This window comes from Podarcis raffonei, chromosome 8 (assembly GCF_027172205.1).
Source record: "Podarcis raffonei isolate rPodRaf1 chromosome 8, rPodRaf1.pri, whole genome shotgun sequence".
Classification (NCBI taxonomy): Eukaryota; Metazoa; Chordata; class Lepidosauria; order Squamata; family Lacertidae; genus Podarcis; species Podarcis raffonei.
In genome coordinates, this window is record NC_070609.1 from 23401771 (window position 1) to 23416989 (window position 15219).

A 15219-nucleotide genomic window follows, 5' to 3' on the forward strand; every position below is an offset into this window, starting at 1 on the left:
AAAGTTACTGAATGGCTCAAAAAGAGCCTGGGAAGTCGAAAGTATTTTGATATCTGCGCAGCTGTGCAAGGGTTTTGAAAATAAGCCCAAAGGTTTGCCTGCCAGTGAAAGCAGTAAACAAGCCTAAAGACTTTTGGAGTTTACTGGCTTGAGAGAGAAAGTACAGACTTGAGTTCAGCATGGATTCCAAGAAGGCGGGAGGGTTGCCCTATCCCCCTCCCCTGACTAATGACAATTATTCATCTTGGTCTATAAAGATGAAGGCCCTGCTGCAGAATCAGAGGGTCTTTGATGTGATTGAGAACCCCATCCCAGCAGCACCAACCCGAGGTTGGGAGTCACAGAATCTGAAAGCCAGAACGGCTATAATTCTGTGTGTGTCAGATGACCAATTGGTGCATATTCAGGGTTTGGAATATGCACGGGAAATTTGGGAAATGCTGCGAAGAACACATCAGAGGGATGCTGGTTCTTCAGCGTTGCTGTATTTTGAGAAGCTGACCAATCTGAGGCTTGCGCCTGATGGAGATGTTCAAGCGCACCTGACGGAGATGAAATATCTGCGCCAGCAGATGGTGGAACGCAATTTCCGTCTGCAGGAGGAAGTGTTTTGCTTCATGATGATCAACAGCCTAAATCGGACTTACAAAACGGTTGCCAGTCAGCTTGGTTCCCTCCCGGCTCAAGATTTGACCGCGGAAAGGGTGTCTGCCGTCGTGTTGAATGAACATGACAGACTTGCTGCACTGGAAGAAAAGGACAGGGGGAGGGAGGAACGGAGTTCTAATTCCCCCGCAGATGAAGCTACTGGAGAGAAAGCTCTAGCTTTGAACGCTGTCCGATGTTACAATTGTGGACAGGCTGGGCATCTTCAGCGGAACTGCAAGAAGCCACGTCAGCCAAAAGGAGCGAAGGGCCGCTCAGCAAAGCCTGAGGCATCAGGCAAAGGTCATACCAAGACTTCGGTGAAACCTGGAAAAGCTTTGATGGCGAAAGGAACCACGCCAGATGTTGGGAACTCGTTTGTTATTGACACGGGAGCCACGGTCCATATGTCCCCACACAGAGAACTCTTTTCATCGTTTAAGAAGCAACGCTTCGCTGTGAAACAGGCCAACGGTCAGGAGCTGGAAGCGGCCGGCGTGGGGACTGTCTATCTTAAGAGTCTGAACTTGACAATAAACAATGTTTACTTGGTTCCTGAATTGAAGTTCAATCTGCTGAGTGTTTCGCAGATTGCAAAGAGAGGACTGAGATTGTCCTACGATGCTGAGAGCTGCGAGATCTACAAAGATGGAGAGTTATATCTTTCTGCCAAACAGAAGGATGGACTGTATTTGTTGACTTTTGCACAAAGTGATTACATGGAATGTAATTCATCTGTGTCTAACCTCGTTTCTCTTGCAGGTGTGAGCAAGAAGGTGACCGGGGTCAACAGAGCATTTCAGCGGGTGTATGCTGATGTGATTGGTCCTCTAGAACCATCTAGAGGCAATGCAAGATATTATCTTGTGTGTGTGGATCATTTCTCTAACTATGTCTGGGTTTATGTGTTGAGAAAGCCACAGGAAGCCTTGGAGAGGTTTCAGGAGTTTTGTGACAAAGTTAAGAGTATGCATGATGCTAACATTGATTGTCTATTCACAGACGAGAAGCAGATTTTTCTTTTACAGGATTTCCAGAGGTTCCTGCAGAAGAAGGGAATAAGACACAAGATTGCTGTTTCAGCGGAAGCGTGGAACAGGGGTGTCTGTGTACGGGTGAACAGAGAATTGCAAAAGGGGATGGAAGCGCAATTGCTAAGTTCACATCTACCACATGAGTACTGGGCCGAGTCTCTAATGTTGTTCTGTTATACGAAGATGAGAAAGGTTTCAAAAGAGTTGGGAAGTTCTCCTTTTGAGAAACTGTTCCACAGAAAACCTTCTGTTGCCCATTTCAAGGTTTTTGGGTCTCATGTGAGGACAGAAGCTCCAGGTGGAGTAAAGAATGCCAGAGGCATTTTTGTGGGGTATGAAAAGGGTCTCTACAGAGTAATTTTGTCTGAATCTGGTCAGGTGATTCTCACAAAATTTCTAGAGAGTGCTCCTGAACAGGAGAGAGTGATAGTACACACATTTCCCACTGAGGACGATTCAGATGATGATGATTTTACTGATTACAGCTGTACTGAAAGTTATGACACTGATAGCTCAGAGAGCTCAGTTGTCACAGTCATTGAGAGGAAGTCTCACACAATGGATAGGCCTTCACAACTGAAGGATGAACCACTGTTTACCATTGGAACTGGTTCTCCAAAGAGTCCTAAGACTGGACCAGTGAGCAGAGAGGATCAGCACCTCATACGTAGGTCTGAGAGAGTTACAAAGGGTCAACCACCCAAGAGGTACTCAAAAGAGTTTGCTAACTTAGCTGTTGCATGTGTTGCTGTTGTAAACAACCGAGGACAGGTTGGAGCTGTGTCTAAGTCAGAGACAAAGACACAACAGAGAGTTGCTAGCCAAGGTAATGCAGATGCACTCATTCCTTGGAAACCAGACAACCAGAGAGGTACACTGGGGAAACCAGTGGCGGGGAGTTCCAAAGGTGGAACTGAAACAACAGAGGAGTGTTATGTGTATAACAACTGTTTGTTTTCTTCTCTGGATCACGCTTTGCTTGCCGCAACAAGCATTGATTCTTTTGGGGGAGGATGTTACGAAAAAGGAGCAATGCAGAAGCTAGCTCCAGATGGCTGGAATGGTAAACAGGAAGCTGGTGTTATTGGATTGTACCGTGGGAACCAGGGACAGTCTGTTCAGAGCTCTGAGCACCGGATGTTAGCTCAGAGTGGCACATGACCCTGTACTGGAAGTACATGGGTGGAGTTATTTTCACTCTGCAGCTGGGAATCAGAGGGTACAGACGTGTTTTCTCTGTACTGGTGAAAGACAGGAATAAAGACATGTAAATATATTTCTGTCTGTCTCATTCCCCCCCCTGGAGATGGGAGGGGGAGGAGTGGTGTGTTCTTTTCACGTTTGAAAAGGATCGCCGAAGAGACCTCCCTTGATCTTGCCGGCAGACGCTGGCAGGGGAGGTCAACAAGGATTCAAGCCGGGCACCTGGAGGGTGGCCAAATTCCTAAGAGCTGGGACTGGCTCTGCTGGCTTGAAAATCCGACAGTTTTCTCCTGCTCTTGAAGGGAGGACTCAAGACAATGGCTTCAAGTTACAAGAAAGGAGATTCCAACTAAACATTCAGAAAAAATCTTTCTGACAGTAAGAGCTGTTTGGCAGTAGAACAGACTCCCACGAGAAGTGATGGACTCTCCTTCCTTGGAGGTTTTTAAGCAGAGGTTGGATGGCCATCTGTCATGGATGCTTTTGCTGAGATTCCTGCATTGCAGGGGGTTGGACTAGATGACCCTTGGCTCCCTTCCAACTATGATTCTATGAATATTTGGTGTGTGTGTGTGTGTGTGTGTGTATGCATTGTATTTCCCCTGGAGGTGCTCACATAACAGGAGATAAATATTTCAACAAACAAAAATAGAAAAAAAACAATTTCAACTAATCAGAATATTTTATCTAATATATAAACCAGGTTTTCCTTAATGATGTTGCAGTAGTTTTCTGTGCATGCATGAAGACTAAATCTCCATCCTAATTTTAGCTAATTAATTGTATGTTTTTCAGTCAATTAATTGTAAAAGTAATGGCTTAAATTTGAAAAGTTTGCCTGTAAGGAAAACAACTGTTCTTAAGTTGTCTGTTGAATCTTGCCTTCATTTATACAACTATTAAAGTCTCCTATTCCTTTATTCCTTCCCCCACCATTGTTCTAGAACAATCTTCAACAATGTTCACGACTAACTTTCAAGGCTGCCTGTACACTCTGCTGGTGCATGAGCTATCTACAGAGCCAGAGCAGTTACACAGGGATTTGGTGGTACTGAAATTAAGCCCACTAATATCCTCCACCCAATTGAGTCTTCAACAGGAACAAGCTCCTTCAGGTTAATTGCAAATACTTGAAGCTTAAGAGAAGGAGAGAAAAAAATGATGACAAAATTGGGGAGATTAATTACAATGTAACCCGGAGCTGTAAAGTCTTATGATAAAACTCTGGATGAGAAACTAAACAATTTCCCCTTGATTAATGTTGGTATTTACTCTGAACTTGTAAAGTGGAGTTAATTGCAAATTATGGGTGGAACACACAAGGTCTATGTACTTCCCTGCGGAAGCGTCTTTACATAGTGAGCGTTTGGTCTTCCTATCCAGAGCAGTGCTTGAATATTCAGTGCTAGCAAAATGTACATCGTTATGATGAGCAGTGGAAGAGAGAGAGAGAGGCCCTGTGCTTGGGTTCTCTATCAAGAGCTACTGGGCATAAGGGCTATGTTCTACTGGTTGTTGGATACTGGTTGTGGACACAGCAGCAGGGGAGAGTTCTCTTGTGGTCCTGTTTGCAGGTCTCCTATGGGCATTTGGCTGGCCTAAGTGAGTCCAGGATGCTGGACAAGATGGGTCATTGGTCTGGTGGACGTGCAAGATAACAAAAGCATTCTGGTAGATGATATATATGTTAGGATATTTCCGTTCCACCTTAAAAGGGAGCAGGATGTTTGTGTCACAGCCTGCGCATTTCCTGTCTCACAGGATGTTTATGTTGTCTGTTCCTTTCGTTTTCTGCTGTTTGCCTGAGCAGTCGGAGCAGACGGTCATGTCTTCTTTTGTTCTGACCTACGCTGAATAAACTGTAAATATGCTGTCCTGCTGTGCATCTTTTGCTGTGTGAATTCTGCTGAAAGAGTGTGCACAAGTCCAAGAATGTGGCAATCTTTTCTTGAGGCTTCGTGTCGCTAAATTGCTGATATTGTCTGACTACGGGAGGTCGATGGATCGTCCGGCCAGGAGCTTGGGGGCTCAGATGGACTTTATCTCCCTGGCAACAATATAATGAGTTGGGGGGGAAATGTTTGAAATAATATTTGTGGGGGGAAAACAGAGGCTTTTTGATTAGGAATTTTAGGTGCAGAGATACCAAAGGAGCAGAAATGATTATTTATGTATGTGACGACAGAAGCACAGATACTACTGGCCCAGAGATGGAAAGAAGATAAAGTCCCAACCAGAGACAAATGGCTGATGAAGATGATGGACTATGCCGAAATGGCAAAAATGACCGGGAAAATCAGAAACCAGGAAGAGAGGAACTTTAAGAAGGAATGGGGGAAATTCACAATGTACTTAAGAGAACACTGTAAACAACTAAACACTTTGGCAGGATTTGAGTAATGCTTGTAATGTACTAAAAACTTAGGCCAAAAATGGATTATTTAATAGAGAAAATATGTGAAGCAGTTGAAAAAGATTGGAAATGGTAACCTTGGAAGGGTGGAGGGGAATCTAAGGATTCAGGGAATCCTAAATGATGATGTTTAATGTTGGAATTTAAATGTGCAATGTAAAACTCAATTAAAATGATGATAAAAAAATGGGTCATTGGTCCCTTCTTATGTTGTTTTGGCTGTAAGCAAGACCATCCCAACCTCAGCAGTGGAAAGCAGGAGCCTCCCCTATTGCAGCGATATCACCAAAGTACAGCATTGGAGGAGGGAACACAACACACTGGGGACAGAACACACACTCTGCATGCAGAACTTTCCTGATTAAATCCCTTCAATATCCAGTTTGTAAAGGATCAGGTTGCTGATGTGGGAAAGATCGAGAAACATTACATAGGAATGTTCTGCCAAGGACCCAGAAGAGCCATTGCTAATCTGAGTAGAAAATATTGGGCTAGTTATGTCAGTGATCTGGAGGAATCCTTTGTCCCTTTGCACTTCTGCACAAAGGACTAGATGTGAGAAAAACAAAGTGCCTGATTCAACTAATAAGTCCTACCAGAAGAAGCCCACAGAAGGACTTCTGCTAGCACAATGGGGGTCTTTCCTCCTCTCCCCGCACCCTGAGCCCCACAAACTGGCTTGTGGGGTTTTGAGAACCCCTGGAACAGTACACAAGGGGAAGTGGAGGGACAGATGGTTGCATCAGTCAAACAGAAATGTTTACATCATGGGTAGGCAAACTAAGGCCCAGGGGCCGGATCCTGCCCAATCGCCTTCTAAATCCAGCCTGCAGATAGTCCAGGAATCAGTGTGTTTTTTACATGAGTAGAATGGGTCCTTTTATTTAAAATGCATCTCTGGGTTAATTGTGGGGCATAGGAATTCGTTCATTTTTTTCTCTCCAAAATATAGTCTGGCCCCCCATGAGGTCTGAGGGACAGTGGACCGGCCCCCTGCTGAAAAAGTTTGCTGACCCCTGGCTTACACTAATGGAGCGATATGCTTAGCGTTATTCTGAATTCCTCTCCCACCCAAGCAGGATATTTTCCAGAGACACCATTGGCGTGGTGAAGGGGTGAACCTCTGGCCCTTCAAATCTTACTAGATTTCAATTCAATCAGCTGGCTTGGTCAAGCCGCATTCAGTAGCAAGACTTCTAACCAGGTTTTTCTCCTCCTTTCCAGAGAATGAGACAAAATAGCAGCAAGAAATCTGCCTTCGTTCTGCTCGTTCTTCGGTTGCACTTCGTTTTCTCTACATTTCAATCCCCAATATATCCCAGGGAAAGCTTGCTTGTAGATCTTGTGCCTGACTTTTCTCTCTTCCATCTAGCCCACTCTATTTTCTCACTCACTGTCCTCTTTCCAAGTAAACTGAACCTTTGTGTTCTGGCACTAAATTTGGGTAACCTCCAATTGACTCTTCCTGTCAGGCTTCTGTGCATCCATCTCCTATCTCCTGGCTTATTTGAAAGTGGAGAGGCATAATGTGGCTGGCTTTTTCCAGAATACTGCTCATTTTATTGCTAGCATCTTTCTTGTTGATGTCACTGTCATCACCAGGTCTTTGTTGTTTGGTATGTTTCCTAGCTCTGTGGCCAGTTAGGGGCTTGATGCTAGGCAGATTTAATGCTTCTTTAATGTTGGTATTTCACATAAAAATGGGGGGGAAACACAAATAATAGAAAGCAAATTTCATTTTCAACTATGTAATTATATGGGTGAAGATCATACATAAAGTTGTATGCCGTCTTGATATTTTGTATTCCAGTAAGTCATAAATGGTTTATAAATGCGTTCATTCTTTTCAATGAATTTATCTGATGCATGTCCTTCTTCACATTGTTTTACCAATGTGTATATCTTTTTTATGTGGTCAGGGATAAATCCCCTTTTTGTCACATACAGAGGGAGAGAACGAAAGAGAGCTGACAGGAGAGCATGAGTTAGAGATCAGTTAAATCCCCCATCATCTTGATTCAGAATAGGCTTGTTCTTTTCCAGCTTTTTCAGATAATTCTCAGGGAAAACTCAAGGTGTTTCCAAAGAGTTCTCTAGCTTTGTGGAGATGTTCATCAGCTGTAGAACAGTCCCAGTTTCAATCCCTGGTATCTTCAGGTAGGGCTAGAAAAAGGACCTGCCTGAAATCCTAGACAGCCACTGACAGTCAGTGTAGATCAGTGTTTTCCAAACTTGGGCCTCCAGCTGTTTTTGGACTACAACTCCCATCATCCCTATCTATCAGGACCAGTGGTCATGGATGATGGGAAGTGTAGTTCTAAAACAGCTGGTGAACCAAGTTTGGAAAACACTGGTGTAGACAATACTGAGCTGGATGGGCCAATGGGTGTGACTCAGTAGAAGTGCCCATTCCAAATGTTTCTCCACTTTCCACTGGCCTCCATTTTCCGCAGACTTTTCTAAGTATAGCTGGTTTCCTCTTCCTCTCCTTTTGCAAGTCATCTGTTTCTCTTTCCCCCAAAACCATGACAGAGGTTGGGAGAGGTGACAGGAAGAAGTTGCTTCTCCCACCCTCCTTAAGCCCCAAAGCCTTGCCAACGTCAACAGTGAATTTCCAACACCAGATCTCCAGTAACCAGAGACCACGCATACACTATACATTTAAAGCACCAAGACACTGCTTGAAACAGTCATGGGCTTCCCCAAAGAATTCTGGAAGCTGTGGTTTATTAAGGGTACTGAAAGCTGTTAAGAGGCCTCTATTCCTCTCCTAGAGATACAATTCCCAGAGTTCCCTGTAAGAAGGAATTGATTGTTAAATGACCGTAGGAATAGGGCCAGTGAATGTGGCCCTCCTCTCCCCTTTGTGAGATTGTAATTGTGAAAATTATGAAAGCTGGACCATAAAGAAGGCTGATCGCCGAAGAATTGATGCTTTTGAATTATGGTGCTGGAGGAGACTCTTGAGAGTCCCATGGACTGCAAGAAGATCAAACCTCTCCATTCTTAAGGAAATCAGCCCTGAGTGCTCACTGGAAGGACAGATCCTGAAGCTGAGGCTCCAATACTTTGGCCACCTCATGAGAAGAGAAGACTCCCTGGAAAAGACCCTGATGTTGGGAAAGATGGAGGGCACAAGGAGAAGGGGACAACAGAGGACGAGATGGTTGGATAGTGTTCTTGAAGCTACCAGCATGAGTTTGACCAAACTGCGGGAGGCAGTGGAAGACAGAAGTGCCTGGCGTGCTCTGGTCCATGGGGTCATGAAGAGTCGGACACGACTAAACGACTAAACAACAACAACTTATGAAAAGGCAGAATGGCTAAATAGTGTTAAGGAAGAGCTTCATTCTCATGTGGTTATGGCATTGACACAAGTATTCACACACATCCTTCTTACACAAAAGACTTAAAGCAAGGATGAGGAAACTGTGAGCCTCCAGATGTTGTTGGACTCCAACTCCCATCAGTCACAGCAAGCGCAGCCAACAGACAACGATGATGGATGTTGTACTTTGAAACATCTGGAGAGCCACAGGTTCCACATCCCCGGCTTAGAGTTAAATGCTCCATAGAGACCAAATTCATTTTCACTTCAGTCATGTACTCAAATACAATGACAGGTTAGCACCGAGGAGACTTACATTTCAGGTTCTAGAAATGATGCACTGTATAAAAAGGCCCATATTCTGCTATTGGGTGATAAGATGTGGCATGAATGTGATGAAAAGCTTTGTTCTCCAGGCCTGATCTTTGATGGAAGTGGCTTTTTCAGTCCTTGTACAAAGAGTGTGATGTTTAATAGCTAACATTTTTATAGAATGGGTTAACCTCAAAATTCCTGTCCAGATCTCAGCTATCAGCATAGTAAGGTTTCTAGGGGTGCTCTCCCTATAATTCTCTCTGAATCACCCTTTACAAGTAATTCTTCCGGAAAACATTATAAGTTAAATGGACCTTTCACAGTGGCCTGGCATAACGCCCAGGATTTTAATATTTTTAACAACAACAGCAGTGATGAAGAAACAACAGTTAAATTAATACCTTTCAAGAAGTCATTTATATTAGGATAAATTGACTGATGAATTTACTTGGGGGAAAATAGCAAAATGATGCAGGAATGTGAAGGTGTGAGAAGCTGAAGAACTGAACCTCAGATTGGAAAAATGAGAAGCTGAAATGGACAGATTTTGGCTATCGCTACAGGTGGCCTAAACTCCTGGTAGACAATTATCATCTACGGTAAATCTGATGCCTTGATGACCCTTGACATGTATTGATTTGCGTGTGTGCACACAAGTAACACATAAAAACTTCTTTAAAAAAAACAACAACCTGCCCATCAAGTGCCACGACCCAGTTAGCAACAGAAGAACTAGGAAATTATCCTTCCTGATACGAGACAGCACTTATCCAGGTCAGAGATGTACTGAGACATCTACAGAGAGCAGACATCAGAGGCAGACTGCCCCCCTCGGCCCTTTGTCACCATTAATATCTACCTCACGGAGGTGTTGTGAGCCTTAATTAATTGGTGTTTGAGATCCACAGATGAAAGGTGCTGACTGAGAACAAGGTAGTAATTAGAGTAATTGTTGTTATTGTTATTAAGCTTTGATATGCTTACACAAAAAAAGATGAAAGGAAAAAGGTCTGCTCTGAAAGGAAGCCCCGGTAATGAAATTCTCCAAAAATAGAAAAGCTGAAGGGGGGAATTTAACACCCACTACTGCCTTACATTTATTCTCAAGCCTGATCTGCACACAGGAGCAAGAGGAAATGGTAGACTCTTGAAGAGTGGACTGTATCATTTCAGTCTGCAGGTGAAGAGTGCCCTTTCTTCAATACCACCCATGACAAAAGGAACTGCTAAGTAGAATAAAAAAAGCCTAGCTCCTATTGAGGAAATTAACTATACCCTGCTATACAGGCTTTCTGCTTGCAAAGAGGTTGGTTCTCCCCTCCCTCCATCTGTCTCATTTGGAATTATCTAAAATGCATGGCTCTTCTCCACCAGATTCAGTATGTAACATAACTCCCTTCCAGCGGAGGTCTCAGGTAGGCTCCTTCTTTGTTGAGCTTCCAGCACCTAATGAACACTTCTTTTAAAAATTCCAGCAGACATTTTAAGTGAACTCCAATTTTAAAGTTTTAACAGATTTTCACCTTTTTGTTTTTCTTTTTCTGTACTTAATTTTGTGTCAAACCTATCCATTCTTAAGGAAATCAGCCCTGAGTACTCACTGGAAGGACAGATCCTGAAGCTGAGGCTCCAATACTTTGGCCACCTCATGAGAAGAGAAGACTCCCTGGAAAAGAGCCTGATGTTGGGAAAGATTAAGGGCACAAGGAGACGGGGACAACAGAGGACGAGATGGTTGGACAGTGTTCTTGAAGCTACCAGCATGAGTTTGACCAAACTGCGGGAGGCAGTGGAAGACAGGAGTGCCTGGCGTGCTCTGGTCCATGGGGACAACACAAAGAGTCGGACACAACTAAACAACTAAACAACAACAACTAGTTTCTTTATTTCCATGTCTGGGAGCAGAGGTCCACAGCCCCACTTGGAAGAATGAGCAAGTGGGCCCCCAAATACAACACACCTGACTTACCACATTTTGAGCAAAGCAAAGTAATAGGCATAAGCCCAAAGTCTAAAAATACCAAGCCGCACTACTGAATTTAAGTCAGGATGTGAATTATCAGAAGAAAACCAAGGGGATGCCATTTCCTCCAAGCTATCCACACCATTCCTATCCGTTCCTTTCTCTCCTCTCACTCAGACCAGCTGTCACATTGAGACAGGCATTCAATCAGTTTAAGTGAACTGTCCCAGATGGTCATTACTGCAACTTTAAGTACTGGGCCTTGAACTTGCTTTTACCCTCTTCCCTCCACATCCCCTTTTCCTTGCACACCATGGCTTTTCAACAGTAAACACGGGAGCAGGAACTGTCTAGCTACTGATCTTGTAAGCTGCTCTGGGAGCCGTTTTGGCTAATGTGCAGGGTGAAAATGCTTTAAATTAATGAAATCCCCACAAGCATTCTTGTATCCCAGCCCCATTCCTACCTTTAGACGCTACAATAAACCTAAGATAAGAAAGAAAAGCAGGACAGGAAGGAGTAAAGAACACCAATCGGCTGGTCTCATGCATGTATAAATAAGTCCCATTGGTAACCATGGTAACAGTACAGAATTGCTGTCCTGTACCACAGCAGCATCCCATATTTCTACAGTTTCTTATCAATGAGCTCTCCTGGAATTTGCTAAATGCAGACACATGCAATATAGAACTGATGTTTTAAACCAGGGATGAAGGTTCTGTGGCTCTCCAGAGGTTGACTACAACTCCCATCATCCCACGTAATGCTAACTGGAGCTGATGGGAGTTGGGGTCCAGCAACATCAGGGAGGGCCTCAGGTTCTCCATCCCGAGTTTAAAGTCCACATACAAGTCTGACGCTTGGACAAAAACCACCCAACTCTGAAAACTGAACATACAAAAATTCCCATTTACTTTGCAGTACCTCTTGCATACCTTTTTCTTCCTTCCCTCCCTTCCTCTCTCCCAGCCTTCCATTCTATTGCATTTCCCCTTCCTTCAAAATATTTATACCATGTTCCATCTACTATGTTAGAGGTGGCTCACAACAACACCATTGTGAGTGTGTGTGTGTGTGTGTGTGTACACAAACACACATATGTGCCAGTTATCCATGAGAGGTTGTAGGACAATATTGCTAGGACAAAGGTTCTATCACACATGCCACAATCCTGCAAATGAATCATACATCTCACCATCACGTAAAGCCTATAAGCATGTCCAGGTGCTTGCCTAATCACACACACTTTATTATTTGTGGGTAGGTATGAAGGGTGGGCTTTACTCATGAGAAGAACCCTCTGCATAAATGAGGACTCAGCTAAAGTCCCCTACAGGCCATCCCAGCTCAAATGGAGGGCTGGGAAAGAGCTTGTGTGTGCCCCTCCATCTCCCATCCTTTGCAACAGCGTTCACATGTTCACACAAACGTCTCCACACATCTTAATGCCATCCATCAGTTAGGAGATTGGTGCTGAAACATTACTTTCCCAAAATGATGGAGAAGTTGCTCTTGAGAGGGATGAGCCTCCTTCTACTTAGTAATAAACTCATGTTTATCCATCTGATGGCATTGAGGTTGCTTCAGGAGCTGTACACACCTCCAGGCATGCTTCCATCCAGCCCTCTCTTCCTTAAAGCTCTACTTGGCCATCATTCCTGAACAGGAAACCTCCTCCAGTGTAGGAAGCACAGGGCCACAGCTGCTAGCCCTGCCCACAACATCCATGGCTGCACCCACTAAGTCCCCAACCTTCCCATGTTGAGCAGAGGAAATTTAAAGGGAGAGTTCTGCTTGCATTCAAGGAAACTTGGGTAAAAGTCCCACCACACCCCGTAGGTTTTTTCTGCTCAACATGGGAAGGTCAAAAACTAAGTAGGCAAAGCTGATGTGCTTGGGGGTGTTAATGGGTGGGTCTTATGTTAATTCCCCTTCCCATGGTTTAACTAAAGGATGGGGGGAACTGTAGTCATTCAGATATTCTAGGACTACAGCTCCCTTCACCCTTGATCACTGGCCATTCTGGGTGAGGCTGATGGGAATCGGAAATGACATCTGATAAGCTGTTCTCCTTTGTGTCCCTTACTGAAAACAGTTTCTGGATCCCGGAGGACAAATCTCTCTCCCCTGCCCACCCACAGAAGATACAAGACTCACCATCTTCATCTGTCTGAAATATCATCTCTTTTCCTTCTTTCCGCCCCTCGGGGTTGGAGAGGATAAGCTTGACGTGGATGTTTTTGTAGGGGAGGAGGTTCTTGATGGTGTAGCGGTTGGCGTTGTGCTCCATCTTCACGCACTCCCGGAACGTCTGGTTGTGGCCAGTGCCCACGGCATAGCGATAGCAGAGCGTGACGGTATAAGTGTGGCATCGTGTCAGGTTGTAGCCCAGAGGTTCCCACTGAAGGGTCAGCTGCCTGGACTGGATCTCAGCAAACGCGAGGCCCTTGGGAGCCCTCATGGGTTCTGCCAGAGAAAACAGAGAGAGAAGTGAATGAATTGATGGCACGAGAAGACACCACAGATCCTGGAAAGCCAGTCACTGGCGGACAACAGGGGCAGGGCCATAGCCCAGCAACAGAACATCTGCTTTGCATGAGTCTCAGGCTCAGTCCCTCACATTTCTAATTCCAAAACCTTCTCTTTTTAGTAGACATCTTTCCCCATCTCTATGGGCATTGTTTTCTGATTACCGTATTTTTTTGCTCTATAAGACTCACTTTTCCCCTCCTAATGGAGTCTTATGGAGCGAATGCAGGCTGCGCAGCTATCCCAGAAGCCAGAACAGCTGCTTTCACTGCACAGCAATCCCTCTTGCTGTTCTGGCTTCTGAGATTCAGAATATATTTTTTCTTGTTTTCCTCCTCCAAAAACTAGGTGCGTCTTGTGGTCTGGTGCATCTTATAGAGCGAAAAATACGCTATTTTTCATTGTTGGTAAAGAGCCTCTTGACAGGATTTTCTGTGGCAAAGGCTGCTCCTGCAAAAGAAGCCAGAGTGGTATAGAGAGACACTTCAATCTAGGGAGGTGTCTTATCCACAGAGTGGCAGCCAGCCCCTCTGCCTGTCCCACTGCCCCCATCACTAGCAGAGAATTAGCACCAGCATCAGTGCTGATTTTGGGTGAGGTGTCGCTAGCGACAATTCTCTGCCAGCGGTGTAGGTGGCAGCACAGGCAGCGTGCCCACTTGGGCACTTCCTCAGGGGCCTGCTTCCCGAGGCACCTGCTTCAACTTGCCTTGTGGTTGGGCCTGGCCTGTACGCACAGGACTCTGTGAATGAGAAAACAAACATGGCTGCAGTAAGAACACAACCCACACCAACTGTGGAAGCACATATCGTTTCGATGCCTCTGACCATCTCTATTCCCAGTGGCCGACCTTGGGGCCTCCAATTTCAGCAGTGCCCTGTGTGATGGCAAAATTCAGTGCCGCCCCCGCCTCTCACCATTCCATTCTACATCATAGTTGTGGCGCCCCCAAGGCTTTGCACCCAGTGTCCCATAAATCCACCTCTGCTATTTCATAGCCATTTCAAGCTGTTGGTTTTCAGCAGAATGAAAGCAACACCGGACGAGCAAACTCTCGCAATATTTCAGGCAACGACAGCTCCCCTGTGTCTGCAGGGCACTTCCTTCCGGTTAAATATTTGGAATTTTTCATAAACATCATTGGAAGAGACAGAGCGAGGTGAAATACCAGACGAAGCAAAATGCAGCCATAGCATCCCTCTCAGGTCTTTGGCAGCTTACCCGGACCAATCAATCTAACCGCTCTGTCTCTTTTCTCTCCTATAATGATAAAAATCTATCAATTTTATGAGGGTTGTTTTTCTATAGCTGTTATTTTAAAGGTATTTTAGTTGTCCACATAGAGCCTGAATTTACACTGCGGTGGCAACATATAAGTGGGGATACATTTCAATAAAATTACCATTTCTATCATGATTTTGGGTTGTTGTTGCAGTTGTTAAAATGGAAATGGCGTCCCACTGGATTTTATCTCTGTATTCCGAAGTTGTTTTGTAGGAATCGGAATGTGTCTGAATGTGCTCTGAAAATCCAAGAGAACCTCTTGAGCTCTTTAGATGGTGATTTACAAGCCTCTCTTGTTGATTTAAATGCTATCTTTGCAATGCGTATGATGTTTTGTTGGTTGGATTAAGGATTTGATAGCCGGTTTTTAGTTTTTGTTTAAAGCCATTCTAAAGAGCAGCTTCCAAGGCAGATTAAAAAAACAAAAACCCACACCTTTGAATTCACAAGGCTTATAAACCAAACACAACACAACAATAACCTGGCCAGCTAAAATCCAAGCTAA

At 44.5% G+C, this 15219-nt stretch overlaps 1 protein-coding gene across 10 annotated transcripts in view; it reads right to left on the bottom strand.

The window, feature by feature from the left end:
- Positions 1-15219, bottom strand: part of PTPRU (protein tyrosine phosphatase receptor type U) — a 372040-nt gene that overhangs the window by 142793 nt on the left and 214028 nt on the right. For all 10 annotated transcript variants that reach the window (XM_053398507.1, XM_053398508.1, XM_053398511.1 and 7 more), the window contains exon 8: positions 13059-13367. In XM_053398507.1, the coding sequence (XP_053254482.1) occupies positions 13059-13367 (309 nt within the window). The remainder of the gene's footprint in view (positions 1-13058; positions 13368-15219) is intronic.